The sequence below is a fragment of the Colius striatus genome, chromosome 12 (assembly GCF_028858725.1).
Source record: "Colius striatus isolate bColStr4 chromosome 12, bColStr4.1.hap1, whole genome shotgun sequence".
NCBI classification, from domain to species: domain Eukaryota; kingdom Metazoa; phylum Chordata; class Aves; order Coliiformes; family Coliidae; genus Colius; species Colius striatus.
In genome coordinates this window covers 7,009,598-7,021,722 of record NC_084770.1, presented here as the reverse complement: position 1 = coordinate 7,021,722, position 12,125 = coordinate 7,009,598, and the positions used below count along the sequence as shown (strand labels likewise).

At 52.1% G+C, this 12,125-nt stretch overlaps 1 protein-coding gene across 1 annotated transcript; it reads left to right on the top strand.

The window, feature by feature from the left end:
* The first annotated feature begins 9,558 nt into the window (after nt 1–9,558).
* On the top strand, nt 9,559–10,892 carry SST (somatostatin). Its single transcript, XM_062006186.1, has 2 exons — nt 9,559–9,699; nt 10,680–10,892. The coding sequence occupies exons 1-2, from the start codon at nt 9,559–9,561 to the stop codon at nt 10,890–10,892; spliced, it is 354 nt and encodes a 117-aa protein (XP_061862170.1).
* Nucleotides 10,893–12,125: the final 1,233 nt, after the last annotated feature.

The following is a 12,125-nucleotide window of genomic DNA, read 5'->3' as shown; positions in this document are numbered from 1 at the left end:
TGATGGAGTGAGAGGTCAGTTCTTGCCTGTCCTTCTCCTGAAGCATGCTGAAGGCCAGTCGGTGCCCTGAGAAGGGGCTGAGCACTCCCACCCCAAACTCTTGGCTTGGTGCTGCTCTGACCCTGCATTGAAGGCTGAAGCAGCCTTTGCCAGGATCGAGTGAAGATGGTCTCTGGCATGAGGTCAGAGCAAGATTGGAGTTTGATGCTCTGCATCCTGGTAGGGACTGTCCTACTGTGCCATCTCCTTGAGACCATCTGTATCAAGTAGTGAGCAGAAACAAGGCAGAGCCTTGGAGAGACCTCTTGCTGGCCAGCCCAGGGCTGGTTTCAGGAGGCTGGGGAGTTATTTATCGTTCCTGGAAACTAATGCAATTGCCAGAATTTCTCAGAGAGGAGGGCAGCCTGCTGCTCCTCTTGCTCTCCAGGGCTGGGGTGGCGGGGGGACTGCCAATTTGGCTGCCTTGTGCAATGGTTTAGTGGAGCGGGGTCTGTAAGCCTTCTCCAGGAACTCACTGGCTTCCAGCCATTGCACACTGGCTATGGGCCAGCACTGAGAAAGCCCAGCTCAAGGGAGTCCCCCTGTTCTCCCTGAGTAGGGAGGTGAGTTGCTTTGATCAATTTGAGCAGCTGTGCAGAGCTGGGAGGTGAAGCCATGGGATGAACAGGCCATTGGGAAGTGGGGATGCCTGGGATACCTGCAAGTGCTCTGTGCTAGTGACCCAGCAGCTCTGTGCTGGTGAGGGCTCATTGGTTGCAGAAAACCAAAGAGCAAAAAGCTGCTCTGAATTAGACAGGCAGGAGGGCTGCAAGCAGTGCAGGGTGAGCCATGCCGAGCTTGTTTCATTTTTAGTTTAGTGAAGTCATGGATAATTTTGGTGCAGGACTTGGTGGTGATTCACAGTGAGGGGATTTGGAAGCACTAGCTGGAAGGGAAGGGCCTGGCTGTTTGCAGCCTCAGGAAATGAAGAGGAGGATGAGCTTCTCAACACACCATGGGACAGACGTGGACATGAGACAACCAAAGTGGCCCTGCATGGGAGGGAAATGCCAAAAAGTGGGGAAGCCAATTCGCAGCACTGCTTTGTGAGACCCCTAGAACCTCTGGCTTGTCTCCCAGTAGACCAGATCTGCTGACATGTGAATAAGCCCCCCTCCAAACAAGAGGGCTGAGCACTGAGCTGGAGACAGCCTTTCCCTCCTCCTGCTGTTTAATCTGTCGGGGCAGGATGGCTGCCTGGCAGCCTTCAGCAAGTACCTGCCTGCTGCAGGACAGGGTTTTTGTGGGGTGAGGTACTCTCAGCTATAAAACCTCTTCTTCACGTGCATCCTTCCCACAGCAGGAGCCTTTTTCTCACCCCACAGGCTGGGCACACCCCACTGACTGCTGCTGAGCCCAGCATGAGCCCTCACCAGCTTACTCACATCAGGCACAGAATGAGCAAAAAATGACAACAAATACGATTCTCTGATTACCAGAGCACTAAGAATAGTAAAAACCTGCTTTCCCACCTTGTTCCCACTCTTGCTTCCTCTCTGCATCTCTCCCCGCTAGGTTTTTAATGTTTATTAAAGCTATTTGTCCTCATGACGGGCTTTTGACACACACAGTGTCCTCATCTGACACACATAGTTAGGTTTGTCCCCTCTCTTTCGGGAGCTGCCTGTCTTTGAGCTCTCTACCTCTCTGATTACTGCAGTTGTCACTTTTGGAGGTGGCTGAGCTGACAGCCCCAGACAAGCAGGCTGCATAGCCATGACCTCTATTTCCCATTGATTTGCTCAGCTGCAGTTGCAAAATGAATACTGTACTTTCCTGGATCATGGCTGTGTTTTTTTCCTCCTGACTGGTTTTTAAAAAAAACAAAACCCAATGATGTCACAGCTTTTCCAGGCAGTTCAGCTGAAGCGATAGCAATCATTCCCTTGCTATCCACAGGGCAGAGGTCTGCAGGCACTTGGCAGAGGCAGGCTGTGCCAGCAAGCTTTGCTCAGCACGGGGGGTGTTTGCAGAGGCGAGGGAGCAATCACACACAGGGCTGCACTACACGTGTTGTATGGCTGCAGATCCCACAAACATTGAACTGGCCAGGCCTGCCTGTGTCAGTACCGCTGGGTTATTTGCCTTCAAAAAACCTTGCTCCAGATACAGGGCCTGACTCTTGCCAAGCTTCCAGAGAAAGGTCACCACCAAACCGATAAACTGGCTGGTTTCCAGGAAGCTTCCCAGAATGGCTGAGCAGCTGTTGGTACACATCCCCCTCCTCCCACAAAAGAGACCTGCCCAGGAGATGGGGATGTGCTCAAGTTTTCCTTTTCTTCAGATTTTTTCTGCACCTAAAAGAAAAAAAAAAAAAAACCAAACCACACTGCCAACTCCTTCCCCATTCTACTGCTCAGCACCATCATCTTCCAGAAGGCCCCGCAGAGAAACAGGGATTCGAGTTTCCTGGGATGCTGCAAAGAGCTGTGCTGAACTTAATAGAATCAGTTGGGGTTGGAAGGGACCTCTAGAGATCATCCAGTCCAACCCTTCAACAACCAGCCCAGTCTACTACAGCAGGTTCCCCTCGGTCAGGTCACAGAGGAACACATCCAGGTGGGTTTGGAAACCTCCAGAGAGGAGACTGCACACCCTCACTGGGCAGCCTGTGCCAGGGCTCCCTCACCAACAACAAAGCTTTTCCTTGTGTTTAAGTGGAACATTTTGTGTTCCAGCTTATGCCCATTACCCCTTGCCCTGCCACTGGGCACTACATTAAAAAGTGTTACCCCATCCTCCCGACACCCACTCATCCATTCAACTTGCTGCCCTCAGCAATTTATTCCCTAGTCCTTAGGTCTGGTTCTGGTACTGAAACACCTGCATAGAACAAAAATGATGCTAAAATGTGGAAGATTTAACTGCAGGCCACAGTGGCTTTCCAAAACGTGAAAGTCTGATCAGCGTATGGATGGATTCTATGACACCATCGGGGCTTGTTTGCTCTTTGGCAGCCTTGCTGCTCGGCTCGCTGCCTCCCGGAGAGAAAGAGGGAGGGCCCGGGCCGCTCGGCTGTATTCTGCCGTCTGTCCGCGTGAGGGCAGGCGAAGACGGTGTTTAAGCGAAGAGTCCCCGGAATAGAATGATCGGGTGAGGAGAAAAGAAAAAAAGAAAAAGAAAAAGAAAAAGAAAAAGAAAAAGAAAAAGAAAAAGAAAAAGAAAAAGAAAAAGAAAAAGAAAAAGAAAAAGAAAAAGAAAAAGAAAAAGAAAAAGAAAAAGAAAAAGAAAAAGAAAAAGAAAAAGAAAAAGAAAAAGAAAAAGAAAAAGAAAAAGAAAAAGAAAAAGAAAAAGATTGCAGCCCAGTGCTGCTGTCGGAGGAAATAGTCATAAAACCAGAGTTTCAGTTGGAAAAGACCTTTAAGACCATCTTGTCCAACCACTCACCTCACACTGCCACATCCCTCAGCACCTCAGCTACAGGGCTTTGCAGTACCTCCAGGGATGGGGACTCCACCACCTCCCTGGGCAGCCTGGGACAGGGGCTGACAACCCTCTCAGGGAAAAAGTTCTTTCTCATCTCCAATCTAAACCTCCACCAGTGCAACCTGAGCCTATTTCCTGGATAGGACAAGAGTACTATTGTTCATTACTTGGGAGAAGAGACCAACCCCTACCTTGCTGCAACCTCCTTTCAAGCAGTTGTAAAGAGTGATCAAGTCTCCCCTCAGCCTTATTTTCTTCAGTATAAACAGCTCCAGGTCCCTCAGCTGCTTCTCGTCAAACTCAGTCTCCAGACCCTTCACCAGCTCTGCTGCCTGTCTCTGGACACACTCCAGCATTTCAGTGTCTCTCTTGTAGTGAGGGGCCCAAAACTGAACACAGTATTTGAGGTGCAGCCTCACCAGTGCCAAGCACAGGAGCATCATCACTTCCCTGGTCCTGCTGGTCACACTGTGATACAGGCCAGGATGCCTTAGGCCTTCCTGGCCACCTGGGCACACTGCTGGCTCACATTCAGCCAGTTGTCTATCAGCAGCTTCAGGTTCTTTTCCTACAGCCCTGGTCCCTAGAGCCTGGCTGCCCACCCCCAGTGTGGATCGACTGTGGGGAATGACCAGCTGCAAGCCAAGGGTCCAGGAGCAGGCTGAATCACGTGAGCAAGATCTTGTGTCACTGGGATGGATACATGCTGCCCATTCAGGGCTTGGACCCAAGTGGCTGTGGCCACCTGGAACCTCTTGGCCTGGCCTCTCTGGGAGGGAGCCAGTGCCATAGCTAGAGGGAAGGGAGGCCCACACTCTTGGTATGGAACTGGTATTTACAGAGGAGAGTTAGAGAGAGAAAGCAGAGCTCTCTATTATTTCATGATTTCACATGCTCACCCATGAGTATCCATCATCTCTTGCCTTATGCAAGTAACTCCTTACAGTACAAGCTGGCATTTGTACAGTCCCTAACACAGTCCCATCCATGGCTACTAGCAGTCACTACAGTAGAACAGGTAAATGCATGGTACTTCTCTTAACTCACCTTATTCACCTTTGCTTCTGCCCATGTTTACGTTGATCTTTCCCTTGTGCAACTTCAAGGGGGCTGCTTTCAGCCCTACAGATGCCATGGCAGCATCCTAGGAGACTGAGGATGGGAACAAATGTCAGGTAGTGGCAACAGAAATCCTGAACGGTGCTCAGGCTCTTAAAAAGAGACCTCACAAAAATCAGGTAGCAGGATCCCTCCTCTGTGAAGCTCCACAACCTGACTCCCCTCATGTTTTCCTACCTGGAGCAGAAGCGTCAGAGGCTTTTCATTAATGAGGAGTTCACTGCTCTTGGATTTACTCTCAAGTTTTTCTATAGAAACAGCATTTTATCCAGAAACCTTTCAGAGCTATTGCAGCTCCATGTACAATCCCAACACTGCTGCTCTCACAATGGCACATCCCAGGGATGCATGGTACTATTTGGCAGTTTCTCTCACTAATTGAGCTCTTGTCTTTCAATATCACCCAGGTGTGACCAACTGCTCTTCCTCCACTCATCTGTGTCTTCTGGGGCAGCATCACCCCTCCACAAGCAGGAACCTGCTCTAGGAGGTTTTCGGCAAACTGCAACAGCTGTGGGGCTGTGGCAGCTTCCTCCCTGCCCTGCAGCACCAGCTGCATGTCCACAGCCTGGATGAGGAATTTCATGGCTCTGGCTCCCAAATCACACCTCAGCCCTACCAAGTTGAGTGCAAGGATATAAGAAAAAGGGGTTTCAGCTGCTGGCAAGGTAATGATGTATGGCAAAACTGTCCTGCTCATGAAAGCAAAGCTGAGAGAGGTTAGCATTTTGTAGGTGATAGGGAGGTAAGGTGCAATGAGAGTCAGGCTTGTGGCTGTGGTGACAGCAGAGGGCACACTGTGCTGGTAGAAAGCTGAGTGTGCAGACTGTGTGCACAGTCCCAGGCATTGCTGGACTGCTAGGGATCTGTGGAGCAAGCTGGAAATGTAGGGGTAAGGAAGCAGTCACAGGAATTCAATGCCATTCAATCATCTGCAAAGGCACATGCCCTGCAGCGCTGCAGCAGAAAGAAAGGAACAGAATCGCTTTTGCTGCAGCTGAGTGGTTGATGGATTTATCTGGCTGGGGAACAAGCAGGAAAAAATTCAGAGCACACTGATCCCATAGAGGAACTGGGGGAGGGGGAACTGGTAGATCAATGTGCAACTAATTCACCACTCCATGACTGTGCCAGAGTCACAAGGATGTCTGGAGGTCTGCCCTTACCATTTCCTCAGGAGTCCTCAGGAGGAGACAGTAGAAGATCTACATACAGAGGACATGGACTCCCTTTCTCCACTTCCTCATGGCTGGTTCTTTCAGGCCAGCAAAAGATGGTTTTTCTGAATCAAAGCATATCTTTTCATCTTCACTTAAATGGTATTTTCCTTTACATTTTCCTTGCAATTAAATGTCAAGTCTTTTCAGATGGAGCATATGAGAGTGATTCTCCCAAATACTACCTGAGATCACAAATAACTTTGTTCCATACAACATTTTATCCATCATCAAGGCTCAGATCTCATAGGAACTTAGTTCCTATCATTTAACCAGGCCAAGATTTTTCAAGGGGAACATTCCCATCAAAGCCATGGCTCTGGTCCTGCCTTCACCAGCCTCACAGCTTCTGCCAGATCCCAAGTGGGAAAAACAGCCAGAGTGGACATCAGAGCCTTCCTGAGGCTGCTTTGGCTCAGGAGCCAAGTTATGTCCCATTGAGGAACAAGAACAGAAAATGAGCACAGCCTTGATTTCCTCAGGTAAATGTCTGAAATTCAATGGGACAAATCCAAGATGTTTCCCTGCAGTAGTATTTTTCTGATTGGTAGAGGACCCTGGTGTGATTCCTCCAGCCTCCCACAGGCAGAGGAGGGAGCAGGGGCTGTCACCACTCACCTCCAGTGCTGCACAGAGAGGTAGAGTCAGATCCTACCTGGTCTTCCAAACCTTGTCCCAATGTGTCTGGAAGAGTCACAGTAGTGACCATCAAAACCAGAGATCCCCAATGTGACCAAGGGTTTGTGCTTGCCTGGAACTAGACTGTAGGGAGCACATGTCGACTGCAGCAACATTGCTCCTAGCACAAAGCCCTGTTGGGGCTGCGGCAGGATTATTGGGCTGCAGCAGGATGCCCTGCACTGCCAGATGGCCAGGGAGGGTTGGCAGAGCACAGCTGAGGTCAGATGATGTTAAAATAAAAAACAAAGGGTGTGTGAACTCAGGGACTAGAAAGGAACAGCTCTGGGCTGAAAGTTCAGAGCAAAAAGCAGGGCTGTGCTCAGGCACACAGAGGTGCTGCAGGTAGCTGGAGAAAAGTGAGTAGTCTGGGTTTGGGCAGGACATCAAGAATGGCCCCTCAAAACCCCTTAAGGACTCAACTCTGATGTCTTCCCCCATTTTATGTCAAAGTGACCACACCAACTTCTTAAAAGAGTCCTGCTGGCCTACCCAGAAGCCATCTGTATCTGAGCTCTGCACAATCCCATTAAATGTGTCTGAGTCCTGCTGACCCCATGCAAAGTTGGCAGGAAACAGAGATGGAGACTGTTCTCCATCAAGGAGGCTGTTGTTGCAACTGTTGAGTCAACTCCTACAGCTCCCATGTCCATGTTGGTATACAGATGGGTCCCCACAGTGCTCAAATGTAGCCCAGTTCTCCATCCCATGCAGTGGTCTGAGGCTGTGCTCTGGCTCATTGCTACACCCTGGGAAACACATCTGCTGAGCTGATCCCTGCAGCACACCAGTGCAGATCCATAACCGTGGCAGCTCAGGGAGTTGGTAGCCATTTCTCTTCTCTCAGGAGTGATGGGGGTTCACACTGTCCCTTTTCCTTTGGGGTGACAAGCTGAATGCCAAACAGGTGACAGGCTGGACAGTTGCCTGCTGTGTGACATGGCAGAGGTAACAGCTTCCAGTTGACACAGGGGAATCTGAAATAACCCTGTCCCCCACTTCCACCTCTGCTCCTCTCTGATATGGCACTCAAGCAGGCTGCTCTGCCCTGAGAGCTACATCAAGCTGTTGGGGAGTTGGGGCCCTGTGCAAAGCAGATCCAGGCTGGCACAGCTGGATAGTGCTGCACCAAGGATCTGTGCCACAGATGACAGCCTGGGGGCTACAAAATCGGTCTCTTCCCAGTGCGAATAAACTTGCTCTGGGAGAAGTGGGGAAATTACTGTTGCTGTAGGAAACCATTCCCAGGAAATTTCTCTTGAAGGCAGGCAAGAGGGCCAGGATAGGTTTGATGCCCTGACATCTGCTGCCTTGGCCATTTGCCATGCCCAGGGCTGGCTCTGCTGCTTTGACTGCAGGAGAGAGACACTAGTCCAGCTGTTAGCACAGGGCCATGGTAGAGTTAGAAGTTCTGCGAGTCATGACCTTTGGAGCCAGTTTACTCTTTTGGGGTCCAAAACACTCCTACTGGCTTTGGCAGGGTCCAATTCCTCTCTACCAGTTCCCCCAGAGCAACATCAGTTCTAGAAGAGGGGCAAGGCCCCAGGAGTGCAAGGTTTAGTCTCATTTAGGTCAGGCAGCTGAGGAAAAGCTGACTGTAAAACCAGCACAAGTCAATCCAACACACAGGGTCTCTTGGGCTACAAATGAAGGCTTCTTCTTTCTTGGGTTGTCATTCATGTTGCACTGATTTGGGAAGCATGCAAAGTATGAAGGCTATGTGTGGCTGCAGATGTCTGCACAAAGGAAAGGAGGCACCTTTCAGGGAGGGCAGTTCCAGTCCAGCTCAGAGGTCTGCCTGGTCTGGAACCAGCAACCAACACCAATTCCACTTGCTGGACTGTAAAACAGAGCAGGAACACCTTGGTTCATGCTCCATGCTCTCAGGTCAGCCTCAGCAAACCCAGCCAGCAGCACTAGGGTTGAACTGGGGAGAGACATTAACTCAGCATGAAATTAAACATCCTTTTGGAAATTTCTGGGCACCTTTGTGCAGTACTTATATCCTTGTCCCCATAAGCCTTTGGACTTTCCTCAGATGGAAACTGAGACGAGAGAGACCCTGATGTCCTTTTTCTGGGTGGTAGCAAAGACCCTTTCTTATATATCTTGCTCTGCTCCTGCCAGCTGGGAGATAGCTAAAGAGGCCTGTCCATTGCCCAGCATGGGCATCAGCCAGCTCACAGGGACAGGATGGAGGATGGGGGGAGACTGTCCCAGTGGGCCAGGCACAATGCCCATAGGGCCAGTAGCTGCAACGACTCCAGGATGGAGGTGGGGGTCCCAGCAGAATCAGCTCAGGACCTGCATGCCCCGACCCAGGAGCCCGTTTGTCACCACTTGTGGCAGAGCCAGGGCACTCACTCTCCCGGGAGGCTGCCGGCTGCCAGCGGAGCTGCCCCGGCTGCCCGTGGAGCCGCTCGTGGGCTGGGAAGGGGCGGGATGGAGAGCACCGCAAGGATCGGGGAGGCAGAAAGGACCCCCGGAGGCAGCTCAGCAATCCCCACTCCCTGCTGGAAACGGGGAGAAGTCAACCCTTAAGGAGAACCTTTCCAGCTCCCTCTAGCCTGCAGCGTCTCTTACCCGACGGGGCGTGAAGCCCCGCTAGCCAAGTTCTGGGGTGGAGGGTAGCCCGTGGGCATGGGGGTCAGCCCGGCGGGATGGCGGGTGTCCGGCCAGGACCCTACAGCGCCGCGCCGAGCGGCTTTGTCCGGAGAGGCGTGAGCCGACGGGCAGGGTCGGGGGCTGCGGAGGAGCGGTTATCTGGGGAGAGAACCAGAGGTGGCCAGGAGAGGGGCGGGGGGGGGTACTCGGGAAGAAAGCGGGAGGTACCGCGGGCGCTTGGCTGGAGTCGGTCGGAGCGGAGCATCCCCGGTCCCGGCCGCCCCCGCTTCCCCCGGTCCCGGGCAAGGACCCACCCCCGGCGGCGCGGGGCGAGGGGGGCGCCCCCGCCCTGACGTCAGGAGAAGGGTTTATAAAGACGGCGAGCGGCGGGAGATCCCCACCGCCGGAGCCGAGCCGCCGCCGAGCCGCCAGCGCCCACCCGCCGCCGCCTCTCCGCGCCCGACCCGCCGCCGAGATGCTGTCGTGCCGCCTCCAGTGCGCCCTGGCCCTGCTCTCCATCGCCCTGGCCCTCGGCACCGTCTCGGCCGCCCCCTCGGACCCGCGGCTCCGGCAGTTCCTGCAGAAGTCCCTGGCTGCCGCCGCCGCCGGGAAGCAGGTGAGAGCTCCGCGATGGGGCAGCCACCCCGGGTACCCCTCGGGCTTCCCGACGGGCACCCCGACGGCTGCACCGCAGAGCCCCACTTCTCCGCTGCACAACCCCACTTGTCCTCCAGAGATCAGCCCGGTTCCCTGTTGCCCACCCTCCGTTTTCCCAGCAGAGCCCCTAGCACCCCTATTGCACATCCCCAGCTTCCCTGCTGCAGACCCCACCAGTTCCCCACTGGACTACTCATTGCAGACCTCCAGTTCCTCACTGGGCTCCTCAATGCCTCTATTTCAGCCCCTCAGTGCCCGCTGCACAACCCAGACTGGTTCCCTGCGGGGCTGAGCCAGTGGCAGGCTGCGCAGTGGCAGGGTGAAGGGGAGACACCCTGTAGCCCAGCTCAGCACGGCTGGATGCTGGTGGGGATGAGGGGCAGCTGCTGCCAGGGTAGAGGGCAGAGCTCCTGGTGAAGCTCTCCAGTGCTTCTCCAGGGCACAGAACCAAGGCAGCTGCCCCAGTGCAATGGGAAACTCTCCTTATCTATGCAAGGTAGCAGCCACGGCTTAGAGGGACAAGAGGGAAACAAGACCCAGAGAGATTGTGACCTGAGTCAGCCTCCCTTGCAAGCTCCCCCAAAGAACTTGCCCATGTCACTTCAGCAGCAGCCTCGTTGCACCCTCGTTAGGTCTGGCATGATGTGCAGGAAGAAGGGAAGGAAAGGTGGTGTGGTGCTGGGCTGAGTCCACTCCCTGCAGCAGCCAGGACAGGAGTCTCTTCCCCAGCACTCTCCTGTTCTGCTTCATTCTGTAGGTGCAGCTGCTGCCTAGCAGCTGTCAGGATGAGCTCTTTGGAAAGCCGGGGCTCCCCTTCTCCTCCGGTCTCTAATCTGGGCACAAAGGTGTCTCAGAGGGACAGAGTTGGTGAGCCCTCCAAACCCAAGGACTAATTGTGGTGTATGTCTCTCTCTCTCCTTTTCTCTGTTCTTCCCCAAGGAACTGGCCAAATACTTTTTGGCAGAACTGCTCTCAGAGCCAAGCCAGACAGAAAACGAAGCCCTGGAGTCTGAGGACTTGTCCCGAGGGGCTGAGCAGGATGAAGTGAGACTGGAGCTGGAGCGCTCGGCTAACTCAAACCCCGCTCTGGCACCCCGGGAACGCAAAGCAGGCTGCAAGAACTTCTTCTGGAAAACTTTCACATCTTGTTAGCTTTTGAAACCCTCCTCTCCTCCCCATCCATCCCTGCCTTCTTCCTAGCCCCCTGCCCTGAGCAGAACCTTCACCACAAGAGGCGAAGACTGTAAATACACAATCCACGGTTATGGTGAAATTAAACAAACAAGATAAATTTGAGTTTGATTTCCAGTTGTTTTAATAAAACTTTCTGTTCCAATTGTACATGATTTGCTTGAGTTGTGATTTCTGACTAGTTCTTTAATGACATGCACTCTGCAACTCTTTCAGATGTACTATTTTTAATTCTTTGTTGCAATAAAATTTATGTTTCAAACGGTGATGCTGAGATTTGGTGGTCAATTGGAAAACCAAAGTCACTTCTCAGGCTGCTTGTCTTGGAACTGCTGCCTGTCACAGGGCAGCAGCAGCAAACAGCATCCATATGCACACAAACACACTGTATCTCTTAAAGTGCTTTTCTTCATTTACTGTGATCTTTCTAAGGTACCCAGAGACATGGTGGTATTTTTTATATCAAATCCCTGAAATCGTGGCTGAATCAAATTCACAGCACTGACACTTCACTAGGTCTAGAGGATTTGTACCCATCATGAAAGGCAGCACTACAAATCACAGTTGGGTGTTCCATAGTGATGGGGAGCATAAAAGCTGTTCTCAGTGCAAGTTTACCCCACACATAATTCGTTCCCTCCTCAGCCACAACCACTAAAAGGTTTTCTTATCTGGTATATTTACTCTCTGCAACAAACACCACTCCTGGGATTCCTTTGGCAAGTTTTCCTTTGTTCTGCTGCACAGAGGGAGGTTTCACATCCCTGTAAAGCTGAGATGTTAACCCCATGCCATCAGCCCCTCCTCATCTAATAAACTGCTTACAGCAGTTTTTCTTCCCACTACATTTCCGCTAAAGACAATACTAAAAGGTTCAGTAAAGTAGGAGATAGAATCAGGAAAATGACAGAAATGGCAGAGAAATTCTTTGTGCTCTTGCAGAGTCTCTTCCCTGGCTGTGCTGGTTTGTGACACACAGGCATGGGTGAGTTGGAGCTGCAGAGCACACATCCTGCACAGGGGACTGGTGTCGCTCTGGGGAGAAATTAATCATTCAGGATTAAAGGTAACAAATATTTTGTAGGCATCATATGTGAAGGAAAGGTGGAAAATGAGGGACCTTAGACATCATCATGGGTAGAGGGCTGAATATGACCCTGGAGGAGGTGGATCCCCCATCTGAGGATGTGTTAA

Excerpts from the sequence above, each read along its gene's own strand:
- SST (XM_062006186.1), top strand. The coding sequence starts at position 9,559 with ATGCTGTCGTGCCGCCTCCAGTGCGCCCTGGCCCTGCTCTCCATCGCC. Across the intron at positions 9,700-10,679 it reads CCGCCGCCGCCGGGAAGCAG|GAACTGGCCAAATACTTTTT; the intron begins GTGAGAGCTCCG and ends TTCTTCCCCAAG.